The following is a 14,295-nucleotide window of genomic DNA, read 5'->3' on the forward strand; positions in this document are numbered from 1 at the left end:
CTTATTGCAATCGCTGGGCAGTTTGTAATAAAAAAATATTCCACGGCATCGTTTACTGACTACGTACATGTAAACATGCCATACACGAGAGCTGACGCATTTCAGACATGCTAATGATGGTTCCTTCATTTTCTGCCAATAGCCAAACTCGGTACCTATATCCACTGACGTTAGAGTTACGTGTCCGCTGACACATGTCAACTCTGTTAACACATGTCAGTCTTGTTAATTATGGTTTCTTGTCTTTGGAAAGTTAAAGTCAGAAAGTCACCCACTTGTTAAAACTCAGGTAAAACAACGTAGGTAGAGAACATTAGCAAAAAACACTAATTAGGAAAACAACGTAAGTAGGTAAAAAAAATAAAATAAAAGGAAATTTAATCTGTTTATTTCAGTTAAGAGATAGAAAGGTACAATCAAACTCAGTTACGATCTCTTGGAGATTATTTAAACTAAGCTTAGCCTTAATTGTACGTATGAAAATGAAAATGAAAAAAAATGAAAAAAGTTTATTGTATAAAATTAGACATACTTACAGTAAATCACGTCCCTGTGTCCTGATCTATGAAACCCTGTGTTACAGGACCCAGTTTATATTGTTTTGTATAGTATAACTTATATTGTTTTGTTTTAGTTAGTTAGTGCTTAAATTTTAATACTAGCTATATCTTACATTCATTCATGTTAATCAGTGCTTTCAAAGGTATTTTACTAACTAACATACTTACAAAGGTACCTTGTCAATTAAGCATTGTTAAGCTATTGGAAGCGTCTAGAAGTTTAACGACGATATTTAACGTTCTAAACGATATGTTGATGATATTGTATATTCCAATACCTACTTACATTCTTATTTATAGTAATAGTACAAACAAAGCCAAAAAAAATAACTTCTGCTTTCTTGATTGACGTAATGCACTTAGCTATTGTTCGAAACATTGTTGTATGCTGTACCTACTTTTAATGCCATTTCTAGCGTAACTGGTGGTAGGGTGCCTACCGATACGCATCGGTTAAGCTATTTACGTAAGACCTTTACATGTTTTAACACACTAATGAAAAACTCATATACATGTGCAAGCTAGGCCAGGGTACTACTTAAGGGGCTACCCCACGCCAATGACCTTCGATCAAAATCCCTTAGTTTTCTAAAAAATTTTGGAGCTTATCATATTAACAGCCACGGCTTCAAGCAATATAGTATCCCATATTTACTTCAAAGCTCATTGTCTTCGAGATATTTGGCATCAAAGTTGAACAATTTTAGGGCATTTATTTGTGTTCATCACACAAATATTTGTTCCTGAGTCATGGGTGTTTTCTATGTATATAAGTATGTATTTATCTATATAAGTATGTATATCGTCGCCTAGCACCCATAGTACAAGCTTTGCTTATTTGGGGCTAGGTTTGATCTGTGTAAGATGTCCCCTAATATTTATTTCCTAACCCCCCTAATATTTATTTTAGATGTGTCCTAATATTTATTTATTTATTTATTATTAGGGAAGGGAATAAACTTTCGCAATCAAATCGAGATCATCAGCTTTTCTCATGAGTACACTGCCTGCGAAACCACGAAACAGTGTCTACACTGGGATTCAAGTTAGCTGAAATTTGAATTAAAACTATCTGATACCAGCGCGATAGCATAACCGTCAGATTTCATAAAGACTGAAATTTGAATTCGCCTTATGAGTCTTATGACGTTGAGCAGATGGTACAAAAATTTAAATTAGCGTCCACGTCTCAAAATTATTCCTCCCATACTCGTACAGTTTGGTGGTTCACCTTTGTGCCTAAATAAATATGTACATGCGTAAATGTTCTGTGGAGCCGCGAATTTCGAACAAAGATTGATGACTCATTGCAAATAATGGGGTTTAGGTACATCATTGCCATTAGGTACGCCCCCTAAATATGTGCTATGATGACTTCCTCATCGACTAAGAAAATGTACCTCGAACATTAATAGCAGTCTTATGATACAATCCTTTAGAGAGACCCTCAGAGAATCTTTTTACCGAGCTAATAGGGAAAAATGTAACAAAGCGTCCACATCTGAATAGAAAGAAAAACATGAACGACTTTTCAAATAGCTTTTGCTGCGACAGTGAGGTTTTAATAGGACTTAATTTAGACAGAGGAAGATTTAAATTGAATATATAACAAATTTTCATCGCATTGTACATCAGTCCTCAGTTGACGCGTCGCGTGGCGTGCCCTCGTTAGCGACATTCGCAAACATTCGAAATGCTCGTCGGTTTGAAAATTCACGAGGCGAGAATGCGTGACGTCAACGCCTCCCGAGCGATCAACTCTGAAAGAAAATACATTTTTCATGATGTCCTCCAGTATGACGAAATTCCGTGCGCAATACGCCCGTGCCTGTTTAGATAACTTGGCTCGATAGGTACAGGATCCGCTTTTAGGTTTTATATGGCTGCGTGCTCTCTAAGACTCGCGACGTGACTCTCTTTATGGGTTTTACGGTGCTAACGCAAATGGAAGTACGAAGAAACAATGAAGCAAGTTATTGTAAAACCAGAGACGGAAACTTAATACGTAGGCATTGGTTACGTATGTTTGCTGAGGTATCTACAGGCATACAAATTCAACCTACTAATATTTTACGCAATGGACGTTGTAAGCCTGTTTCGCACAACGAAAGGAAATTGTTAACATGGATGAGCATGTACAGAAACAGTTAATTATACGCACATGAGAATGTACTTTTAGGCGTTAACCGGGCGGCACGCAAGGATTTCTATATTAACGTATAAGTGAGACATTTCGTCTGGTCGCGTGCGTGCTGCGGGCCACGCCAAAACACTAAACCATACCATATACAGGGTGGCCAAAAGATAAGTGCATTCCCGTTGCCAGGGATTTTAGGATTATACTGCGCAACTTTTACTATGGGACCAACCCCGTAATAAAGATTTTTACCGAAACCCCGAAATTTGGCTGTTTCATACATTTTCTATGAGAGGGTAAATTTATTTTTTCGCGATTTCGTGGTTGGTCCCATAGTAAAAGTTGCTCAGTATAATCCCAAAACCTCCCTGGCAACGGGAATGTACTTATTTTTTGGCCATCGTGTATGTACTGGAATGTATTTCTTAACATGGAATTTAGTCAATTTACGACTCGCCAAAACCAGGTAGGTATAACTAAAACCATTTAGTTTTTAGTTGAAACTGTTGATTTCAATTAGAATTTCACATTGGCTGTCACGTTTTAACATTCTTTAGGTGCACATTCATTATTTAAAACATTGTGACGCACGTGAAAAACGTGCTGATTCCCGCAGTACCAATTATTTCAAAAATAGACACAATTAGTACAATTAATTAGCGAAGAACGGAGCTAAATTCGAAAAATACGTATAAACTAAGAGTTAATAAGAGTTGTTATCAAGTTAGTCGGCTATAAGTAAATAAGATTTCTTTTATTGTCAAATTTATGAAATAATATGCCGAATCCACCTAAATATAATAATTTATAAGTTGTTCATAGTATGTTTTACGCCAGTTGCAAATATGTAGTTAATGCGATAGAGCACTCTACGTCTACACAGACCAACTATTTGTAAGTAGCGAGTTAAACTAAAACCACTCAGAACATAACCGCACAGGTTTTATAGCCCAGTTTAGAACTCACAACAAAGTTTCAGGGCATCTGGGTCGGCAAGCATTACCCACTTTGAAGAATAAGATCCGATTCGCCCTTAGGACGCGAAAATTATCGGAACTTCTAAAGACTAAATTTTCCAAGCACGAACTCAACATTAGGCGTCTTGAATTATTCATAAATAGGGGTGCTCGGTAGTGGCAATGTTATTTTGTCCTTGGCGGTCAATACATTACCTATATAAAAAGTAGCGTTAAAGAGTTCAGGGGCAAGCGCTGTCTATGCGCGCCTTCGGAAGCGAGCGCCTCCTCCTCCCTCCTAAAGCGACCTCAATCCGTGTGTAGCGTCCTAGAAACGTAAGCGCTGATAATCCTTCGTTAGCAACGTTTCGTGCTTGTAAAAGGCATTCCAGATTAAACCCATGAACATGGGAATGTCGGACGCCTGCTAAGTACAAAATTGAAGCAGTAGATACTTGTATAGCCGCACATGCTTTGCTAGCAATAAGTACGAGTGAGCGGCTTGCTTGTTTGCCCAAGCACTTATCCCTCTCCTCAGTGAAAACTCTTGGAAAGTGCTATGCGTTCTTGTATTTACTTGTACTAGCTGCGCAACGCTAAGTTTAAATTACTTGCTTTGACTTTAAAATGATGTATCTTATGCACTTAGTCACTTTGAGGTTATATTGTCTCTAAGTATTTTAATCTATCTAAATATAATTAACTGATGTTTGTAGGTACTTTGAATCTTAATTAACGTGACATGTGCAAGTGTTCCGAGATACATGATAGGTACTTAGAGTAGGTAGTCATTCTTCGAAACATCTCACCAGCAATTTAGATCCCTCGCACGTGCCTTCATGTCTTATAAATACAATAATGAAGCACACGAGGCCTATAACAACCTCTGAATAAAAAACTATGTATCCAGGCAATTTCTGCGATATTGTTGAACACGTTAAAAGTAATACAACAAATTATGTCTAGGGATTAAAAGATTTAATTCTAAAATACTGGCAATAAAATTGCCAGTATTTTCAATGGGAGACCACTACTAAAAATTTATTTTAAAAAACATTCTTTGTGAATGAAGATAAATGCCGCAATGAAGTTTGAATTTATTTTCCTGTTGATACCTAGCTTTTATTTTAAGATAAGGCATGTTTATATAAAGTCATTAACGTTTCGCGCGTCAAAGCGGGAGTATCGACACTCGGGACTTCTCGCCCGAACTATTTCTGGCACCCCCGTCATCGATAAGGTACGTAGGTAGGCACTTACAGTAATTCGAAAAAAGAGAATTACTTATCATAGCTACTATATCAAAAGAATATATTATAAATTTACAAAGTCCGTACCTAAAGATATTTAAATAAAAGGAAACAATCAATTTGTACATTTTCGGGTAGTTATAACATTTATTGGTTAACCGACCAATTACAAAACCGCCTCGATAAGTCACTGAACGACCTGACTTTAACCTGCATTATTTGATCGTGTAATGTTTTCATCTACCATCAACTGGCTTAACGAGCCATTTGAGGGTAGATTTTGTTTACTTTTATTTAAATACCTAAAGATACAGAGTATATAGCGTTAAAGAGGCAATGGGACTAAATCGAGCAAGATAAAATAATTCTTTGGCGTCACTAATACCAGGCGTGGCTCACTCCGCGATTTCATCGCTTTGCTACAGGTAGCTATAAGTACATCCGTTCCACACCAATTTTGGTGGCTAGCCATAATCCGCGCGTGGCGCTGTCGCCACCTAGCGGCCAGATCTGCCCTGAGCGTAACAGACGCGTTTTGTTAGAGAGTGAGTCTTCTGTACCTAGTATTATTATTTATTCTGTGCTAATACTGTCCAGCTGTCCACTACTCACCCACTACGCGAAAATTGTGCTCATCAGTTCTATTAAAGAAAGCCTACGATCACTTAAGTACTAGTATTTTTAAACCTAGCCTTCAACTCGAACAGCATATAATTATGATTCATTCTTTATTTTACTACTAAAAAAAGGCATTGTAATTGTTTGGTAATTTTATAATTTTATCTGATTAACGGATTAACGCACCTAATTTGCGTCAACGCTACGACTGCTCGTGCGTATCCGACAGCTAATTAACATGTTTTTTCTTACTTTCTACCGATAATGTGTGACCTAGATGAATAAGATAACCCGTGAAAGAAAATATACACACAATGAATGAACGTTTTTTTTTTGTCGAGCGTAGTTTTTGTGTTCCGTGTATTGTGCCCGAGAACAGAGGCTGGAGGCCTGTTATTGCTACAGCATGATAGAGCATTCGCCTCAGAGGAAACATTAACCAATATAACTGCCTTCTCCGATTCCAAATAGTTCTTACTAATCTCACGTCACGATACACTGGTTTTCCTAAAGATTCGATTCGCCAGGGCTCTGTAACCAATAGCAACTCGTCCAGGGACGGGCCGGCCACGGGATGCATGATTGAACACGGCTCTGACGCAAACACCTCTATGCTTATCGATTTCATTATTTTTTATCATCCAAGTGCTTGAATGAACACTAGCCACAGTGCTGGTGCGAACGATTCATTAAGAACAACTAATTACGGTTAATCTTTTCGCATTAACACTCAAATACCATTACTCTAATTTAAATATACCTACGGCATAAGGTCTTTGACGTCTCTAAAAATAATTACATCATCTAATATGTTTATATTTTTTACTCAAACAAAACTTGCGCTGGACAGGAGAAATCACGATACGTACCTATGCAACGTCATATTTTTGAAAGTTAAATATTGAACGTTTTAATAAAAATATATTACGCCAAACAAAATTCCAAAGAGATATTACATAGATTTTTGTTTCGCAACGAGTAATGGAGTCCATATCTTCGTTAAGTGGCATTATTCGGAAAAGTCATTACCCGAGCGAACCATCTAAACTTTGCCGCTGAAATCTTCCTAATTAGAAAGAAAATGGCCAAAGTTGATGAAGACGTGACTATCAGAATGACCGTAGCGAATTCTCTTACTAGCGCATTAGACAGGTTTCTAAATAAGTAAATCAACCAAATAAATAGGTAATAAATAGGTCATTTAATTAAATATAAAAGACCGTCTGTCTCGAATTTGTGTAGACAGGTAAATTTAATTCTAATGTTTTTATAAACAACATTGTTTTTCTTATTCGTCACATAACAATTAAACTTTGAATTAAAGGTCAACAAGTAAAGTACAATTATTTAATGGCGACCGGTCAGTTAAGATGGATATTTTTTTTCTAATGAAGTACCTAATCTAAGCACATATTAAGTATAGCTTATTTTACAAGTAAAATCTACCTTCGATTACTTTACCTTCGATTAAACTTAACCTTTTATTTTCGTAGAAACATAGCATTACCTATGTTTGATTTACCGTAAAGCAATAAAAAATCGATTTCACTGCCTATCAAATTCAAATACGTATTATTAAACCTCGATTGGTTACCTACATAAATAAAATAAAAAGGTACCTACTTATAGTTCGTTTTTTTTAGCATTAGAAATAAGGTAAACAATCTTAATGTGTCTTTTAATTGAAAAACACATTTTAAAAATAAGTTACGGCAAATATGTAACTATTATGAATCTAATACGATCATTTATACGATACGATACGATACGATACTGATTCTGCTTTTACTGATTTATAAAAAGCGTTTTTCAATTAAAAGACATGTCAAGATCGCTTACCTTCTTTTAAGTTCTTTTTAATGCTAAAAAAACGAACTATAGGTATTCCCTTTGGTTTATTTACCAAATCAAAAAAATCTAAGGTTCCGTTTAGTTTGAACTAACCCCCTATAAAACCTTGATACCTATTAAAAAATAAGGCAATAATATGCACTTACCTTGGCTCATAAAGTAAGGTATCCTAAACCGCCCGGACAGCACCCGGTCCCGCAGCGACTGCAGCGTGGACCCGTCGAACGGCAACGCGCCACACACCAGCACATACAGCACCACTCCCAGGCTCTGTAATACAAAATACACATTAGTACCTACACATCACCATTCATCATCATAATAGCCGTAAGCCCACTGATGGACAAAGGCCAGGGACCTTAACAACAGTGGTCTTTCGCTGTCCTCGGTCAACTGTTTCCTACTAACTATTTTGGCCAAGTATCAGGCCAATCGGTCTATTTTGTTACTCCCAATATGGGATCGCCATCGCTCCTAAGACGTACAGCTTAGCAAAAAAAAAATTTGCAGAAGATACTGTTGCATATTCAAAAATATTCATTATGTCCGATTCAGTTTATCCTAACTAGCCGAACCCTATTCCCTAGGTCACAGAACAAACCTAATTAAATAAGTAATGTAAAAATATTAAATGAGAGCGTGAAATCCTATGGATTACGAGTATTAAAAGCCGATCAAGGCTGCTATACTAATATATATTACAAATAACTATTACAACTATTACAATCGACTTCAAGATTACGAATTCGACTCATTTTGTAATATGCGCGGTTTTATAGTTATAATGTAACGTGTAAAATAAAATTGCTTTTGCAATGCAATTCGAACACGGCAATGCAATTCGAAAGTTAACTGCAATTTTAGTCACAGTCATTGTTTTTCTGGAATAAGGCTAACCAAGTAACCACGCTAACTTTCCATAAATATTCGTAGTCTTCAATCAATGTCACTCGCAATTAATGTGTCTTTGTCTAAGTGACGCATTAATTATCAAGTATAGTTACTAGTTAGCATTCAATAGAGTATCTTTACAAACAAAACAAAGTCAAAGCAAACTAAGGCATTTACCTTTCTCGTTTAGAGGACATCAAAAATCTGCCAAGTGACGTTAAAGACCGTCACTACTAATTAGTAATTCATACTAATCAGTCTGAAGACTGATGTAAAGATACAGTCAACAGCAGAAGTTGCTAGCGGGCGAGGTGTTCAAAAATACCTTGACGCGCTCTATTCTCTTAACAATAATGTAGCGTCAAGATCATTTTGAACACCTCGCCCGCTTAGCAACTATTACTGCTGACTGTACAGCAAGCCAATATTGTTTCAAGAACGAAGCAACGCCCATGGGGCATAATATTCTGTTTTAACAATTTGATAAAGTTTTCGTCTTGTTTCGATACGACCTTGCGTATAGTGTCATTAAGTATGAACGTTAACGGCTCACGCTGTTTATTGCTTGCGAAATGCAATCAAGAAGCGTATTCTGATGGTAATAACAGGTTATGATATGTATCTGTCCATAACAAATCCAAATAAATTTCGTCACCTGTTATTACAACTAGAATACGCCACCAGGAGTAGTCTAATTAGGCACCAAACTCGCACTTATTGGTGCGGGTGAGATGCCTAATGAAATGACAGGACTCAATGTCGTATCAAAACAAGATGAAAACCATATCTAATTCTTAAAACAGAAACAGCCTCCATGTCAATAAAGGAATAGTGGAGATACATTTTAATATCGTACCCATATGTCGATCTCCGGGCCGGTGTACCGTTTGCCTTCAAAGACCTCCGGCGCAGCGTAGGGCGGGGAGCCGCACCACGTGGCTAGCAGCTCGCCTGTCGCGTAGTAGTTGCTGAACCCGAAGTCTGCAATCTTTATGTTCATATTCGCATCCAATAACAGGTTCTCCGCCTAAATGGAAAAAGTTTTCTCATTCAACAAACTTCGTGTATCGGGTTTTTACGGACGTGCAGAAATTGATTGAATACGAAAGTAATATAGCACATATTACTTTGTGTCTGTCCTCAATTATGATAGTGATTTTTCATTTGACTCACATAGGTACTCGTACTTACGTATAATATCACTCATCTTCCTGGTATTCACCCGGCATTTTGCCACGGCTCATGGGAGCCTGGGCTCTGCTTGGCAACTAATCCCAAGGATTGGCGTAGGCACTAGTTTTTACGAATGCGACTGCCATCTGACCTTCCAACCCAGAGGGTAAACTAGGCCTTATTGGGATTAGTCCGGTTTCCTCACGCTGTTTTCCTTCACCGAAAAGCGACTAGTAAATATCAAGTGATGTTTCTACATATAATACTTACTCGTACCACATATAGAATTAGAAGTAGGCCAATAAGTTAATAAATAGTCAGTGTTTAATTGTATAACAAAGCGCAGATTTTTCTGGTCGAAAATTGAAAATAATAAAATGCAGCCTCAAACAATACTATCAAAATAACAGCTTATGAAATATTGTAGAGCATTTGGAGTGGGTAATTAAATTAATCCGGTCTGCCTGCTGGCGCTGTTGGTCGGCTTAAAGTCGTTTTTGATAGCGCATTTCCATCAATTTGTGTATTAGCTTGTTGAATTTTATACAAGACTTCCGCGCTATTCAACTTAATTAGAATAAAAAAAAACTATCCTGTGATAAACTTTAACATCAATGACTTGATTGATACTGTGATATGAGTACAAAATAGTACTCCAAAAAGGACAGATTTTAACAGTATGCCTAACAATTTTTTACGGTTAAAATATCTCGTAAAATACTTAGATAACACAGGGTTCGGTATTTTTGTGACCTGTATGGACATAAAATTTTACGACCACAAGATTAAACTAAACCAGCGGTTCCCAACCTTTACGATGCGTTGGGTTTTCGCGCCCCCCTAAAATTCTATGATATTAAAAAAAATAGGAGTCTACTGAGTTTTGTTTCTTGACTTCTTGCACGATAAACAGAAGGATTCTATAATCTTTTATGGCCTATGCATGTGGCTAACCGCAGCCTGAAGTCCTTGTTCATTAGTTTACTCCACAAAGGACAATCTTGCTAAACTTTTGTACCCTAATGTAGACACGAACCTTGAGATCTCGATGCACTATTCGTCGCTCGTGGCAGTACTCGACCGCAGAGAGGATCTGCCAGAATTTGCGCCGCGCCGCCTGCTCTGCCATCCGCCCGTACCGAGCGATGTAGTCTACAAGGAAATTTACTTGATTAAACTTGGTCTTCGGCGCGCTTCAGGTTTCATTCTTATTTTGTGATGTAGGGAGTTTCATTTTATATGTCGAAACAATGTTATTGTTATGGATATATTAACAGATTCTTGGCCGTGGCTTAAAATAATGTTTTGCTTGTATGATGACGACAATGAAATTATACCAACATAGGTCAGGTCGCAAAAATTAGATACCTTAGCAATGATTAGAATTTATCCTCCTGAATCTGTTAAAATAGAAAAGACTTAATTAAAACCGTATTGGGACTTACTTATACTTAGGTACTATATGTATGTAGGACGCCAGTCGTCAGGAAAATTATGTTATTTCGACCCAAGGCTCGCCACGAGGCCCTCTAGTCACGTTTTATTTTAATCAAGGTGTTTCCCTAAGTTTTGGTATTTTATTTTTAAACTTAATTAATGCCTATCGTATATTCGGGGATCAACCGACCCAACAGTTTTAAACGAATGGTTTTTATTTTGGGAAAAAAATGGCAAAAACTATAGTTCGTTTTTTAGCATTAGAAATAAGGTAAACAATCTTGATGTGTCTTTTAATTGAAAAACACATTTTAAAAATAAGTTACGGCAAATATATAACAATTATGAATCTAATAAGATAATTTATATTCTTCTGCTTTCATAAGTAATAGTTACTGATTTTTAAAAAGCGTTTTTCAATTAAAAGTCATGTCAAGATCGCTTACCTTCTTTCAAGTTCTTTCTAATGCTAAAAACGAACTATACATTTGCTCAAAAAACATTATGTCACTTTAAACAGCAGTTTAGCACTCCGGAAACCAATGCTTTCGTTATAAGACCATATGGTAAATATTGTATGTTATTGCTGTAACGAGAGTGCCCGGAAACCTACGTTTATTTGCTAATTTCGAGACCGAATGACATCAGCCGTGCAGGTGCGATTATAGTCTGGTCCATTATTCATGGGCTTGTAAACATAATGCAGGACCACCGGCGTTAGTATTGGGTTTAAGTTTAATTGATATTACTTCGGTGGACAAGTGTACCGCTCGCTTGATGGCTTTCCCTCCGCTTAGATTAGAAATAATTTTGGGATCTGTCTTTCTCAATTCTTCTCATATTATGTCATATCATAAACTAATATTATTATTCAGAGCCCACTGTGTCCCACTGCTGGGCAAAGGCCTCCCCCCTCTTCTTCCACTCGTCTCTGTTTAGTGCTAAACTGCGTGTAACATAAACTGCGCTAATACGAAAAACATTGAACACACTTTTGCCACTCCAAGATCTTGGAGCCTAAAGCCAAATTTTTCTGGTAAAACTGCTGCCACAGCAATCAAAGCATTAATTAATTATGTATATATTATTGGCTTAATTGGTGATATCTGACGGAAATTGTTTTAAAATGGGTAGTCCAATGCATATATCATTATGTCAACAGTACCTAACAATTCAATTACTCAAATTAGGGGTTAATTTGTAGCGCTTAAACAATTAGCTACCACTATTGGCAAGGAAAATGCAAACTGTTATAATTCAATTGATGTGCTCATATTATTTCGTTATTATAATGAGTAAAATATGTACCTATGAAGTCAGTTATACCAGTGGCGGATTTGCCCTAAGGCCCAGTAGGCCCGGGCCTATTAGGGCGGCAAATTGTGACAAAAAATTCGCTGATGATAACAAGAAATAACTTAAAATGTAGTCAAGATGATGGGTGCTGCGATAAGGGCGGCTATAGGGCCTGGGGCCTGGGGCCTAGGGCGGCTATAGGGCCTGGGGCCTAGGGCCTAGGGCGGCAAAGACTGCAAATCCGCCACTGAGTTACTATAGCAATTTAATACGTCACTGCACAAATACCTACTTGTTGCCAATTTAACCGCGACACATCAATACATTAACGAATAATCCAGGAAACCAAAATTAGCACTCAATTGATTATTCTCTGGTTGAATAAAAGCAAACAGTAAACAAATTCACTCAAAATTCACTAAAACATTTTTCACAATTGTATGTAATTGCTAATTAAAAACAGGGATCTATCATTTTGGAGTGTTCTTTGATGAATTACATTTTTCATTCGAGCCTACGTTGGCGGAGGTACATTCACAGAGCCTGTATTCTGCTTGCCTGATTCTAGTCCAAAGCTTTAAGTGACCAACGCTCCTATAAATTTGGTTGCACGTTAATAGAAGAGGACGCGCGCGGGCCAATGAGATTTCAATCTAATTCAAATACGTCAAAATTTTATTCTAGAGTTGGCGTTTGGTTTTTTGGGAGAATGTAGTCAGCTGTGCGCGAAATTGCTTCCCCCACCCCTAACCCTTGCGCGCCCCACGGTAGTGACGTCACGCCCAGGCGTCTGACGTCATGGAGGAAGCGACGATCGCGGGGTGCCCTTAATCGATTTCGAGGTTACGCTTTTGGGCGATCGGATTTATGAAGGCAATGATTTAATTTAAGTCGGAGCACGCAAGTTCAGAACGATTAAGTGCTTAGTAGAAAACAATATAATTAAAAACCGGGCAAGTGCGAGTCGGACTCGCGCACGAAGGGTTCCGTACCATAATGCAAAAAAAAAAAACGAAAAAAAAGCAAGAAAAAAAACGGTCACCCATCCAAGTACTGACCACTCCCGACGTTGCTTAACTCACGTTTGTTGTATGGGAGCCCCATTTAAATCTTTATTTTATTCTGTTTTTAGTATTTGTTGTTATAGCGGCAACAGAAATACATCATCTGTGAAAATTTCAACTGTCTAGCTATCACGGTTCGTGAGATACAGCCTGGTGACAGACGGACGGACGGACGGACGGACGGACGGACGGACGGACGGACGGACGGACGGACGGACGGACGGACGGACAGCGAAGTCTTAGTAATAGGGTCCCGTTTTACCCTTTGGGTACGGAACCCTAAAAATGATAGGAAGATTGTTGAGCTCTAAAATCTTTGCCAATCTTTATCCAATACTGTTACTAAAACAAATTATATTCAAATGTTCATTAATGGAGGATACTCATAGTAGCTACCTACGCTTAAAAAATCCAGTAGGTATATGGTACAGGAGAGTACCTACCCACCTACTATTTTTTCCCGGTATTAGGTTACCCATACCAAATGTTCAATGTTCACCTTTGTAAGCCTCAATCAATGATATTATATAACTATAACATATTGAAATAGTATCCAATGTATCGAAACAGTTATTGCGAGTTGTGAGTTTAAAGGGGTTCTGCTTGACAAGTCCCTTAAGCACTTCACGTGTTCGAACCTATTGAACAAACGGGAGCGAAGTACCTTTACAACTTATTTGATGGAAAGGAAATTGGGTAGGTATCGAGATTGGGAACTTTCAATATTATTTAGATACGTGCGTAGGTTTCTCATATCAGGCAATCAGCGTTTCGCGAATTCAAAGGAAAAAGGAATAATTTGCTAAACAATGAACGTTATTTGCGTTATTGCTGAGAATACAATAACGTCAATAACTACGGTTCTTTGTGGTACAATAAAATAAGCGTTAAGTGAAGTTCTGTCGTAACCATTTACGTCTGTGGTCGGTAGCTTTTTCAAATGACGTTAAAGTCGAGTTATTCGAGTGAAGGTAACGTCAGTCGCAGACGTCGCAGTCCACCTGTCCTCTGTCCTTTATCTAATTTAAGTTTCTTCCTCCGCTGTGACGCGCTTAGTTCAGG

At 37.6% G+C, this 14,295-nt stretch overlaps 1 protein-coding gene across 1 annotated transcript in view; it reads right to left on the reverse strand.

The window, feature by feature from the left end:
• LOC134796688 (serine/threonine-protein kinase SIK2) overlaps positions 1-14,295 on the reverse strand; it is a 65,981-nt gene that overhangs the window by 10,844 nt on the left and 40,842 nt on the right. The window contains exons 4-6 of the mRNA XM_063768856.1: positions 10,473-10,588; positions 9,120-9,290; positions 7,519-7,642 (exon numbers count right to left, since the gene is read on the reverse strand). Coding sequence (XP_063624926.1) covers positions 7,519-7,642; positions 9,120-9,290; positions 10,473-10,588 — 411 coding nt within the window. The remainder of the gene's footprint in view (positions 1-7,518; positions 7,643-9,119; positions 9,291-10,472; positions 10,589-14,295) is intronic.

The sequence above is a fragment of the Cydia splendana genome, chromosome 14, assembly GCF_910591565.1.
Source record: "Cydia splendana chromosome 14, ilCydSple1.2, whole genome shotgun sequence".
Lineage (NCBI taxonomy): Eukaryota > Metazoa > Arthropoda > Insecta > Lepidoptera > Tortricidae > Cydia > Cydia splendana.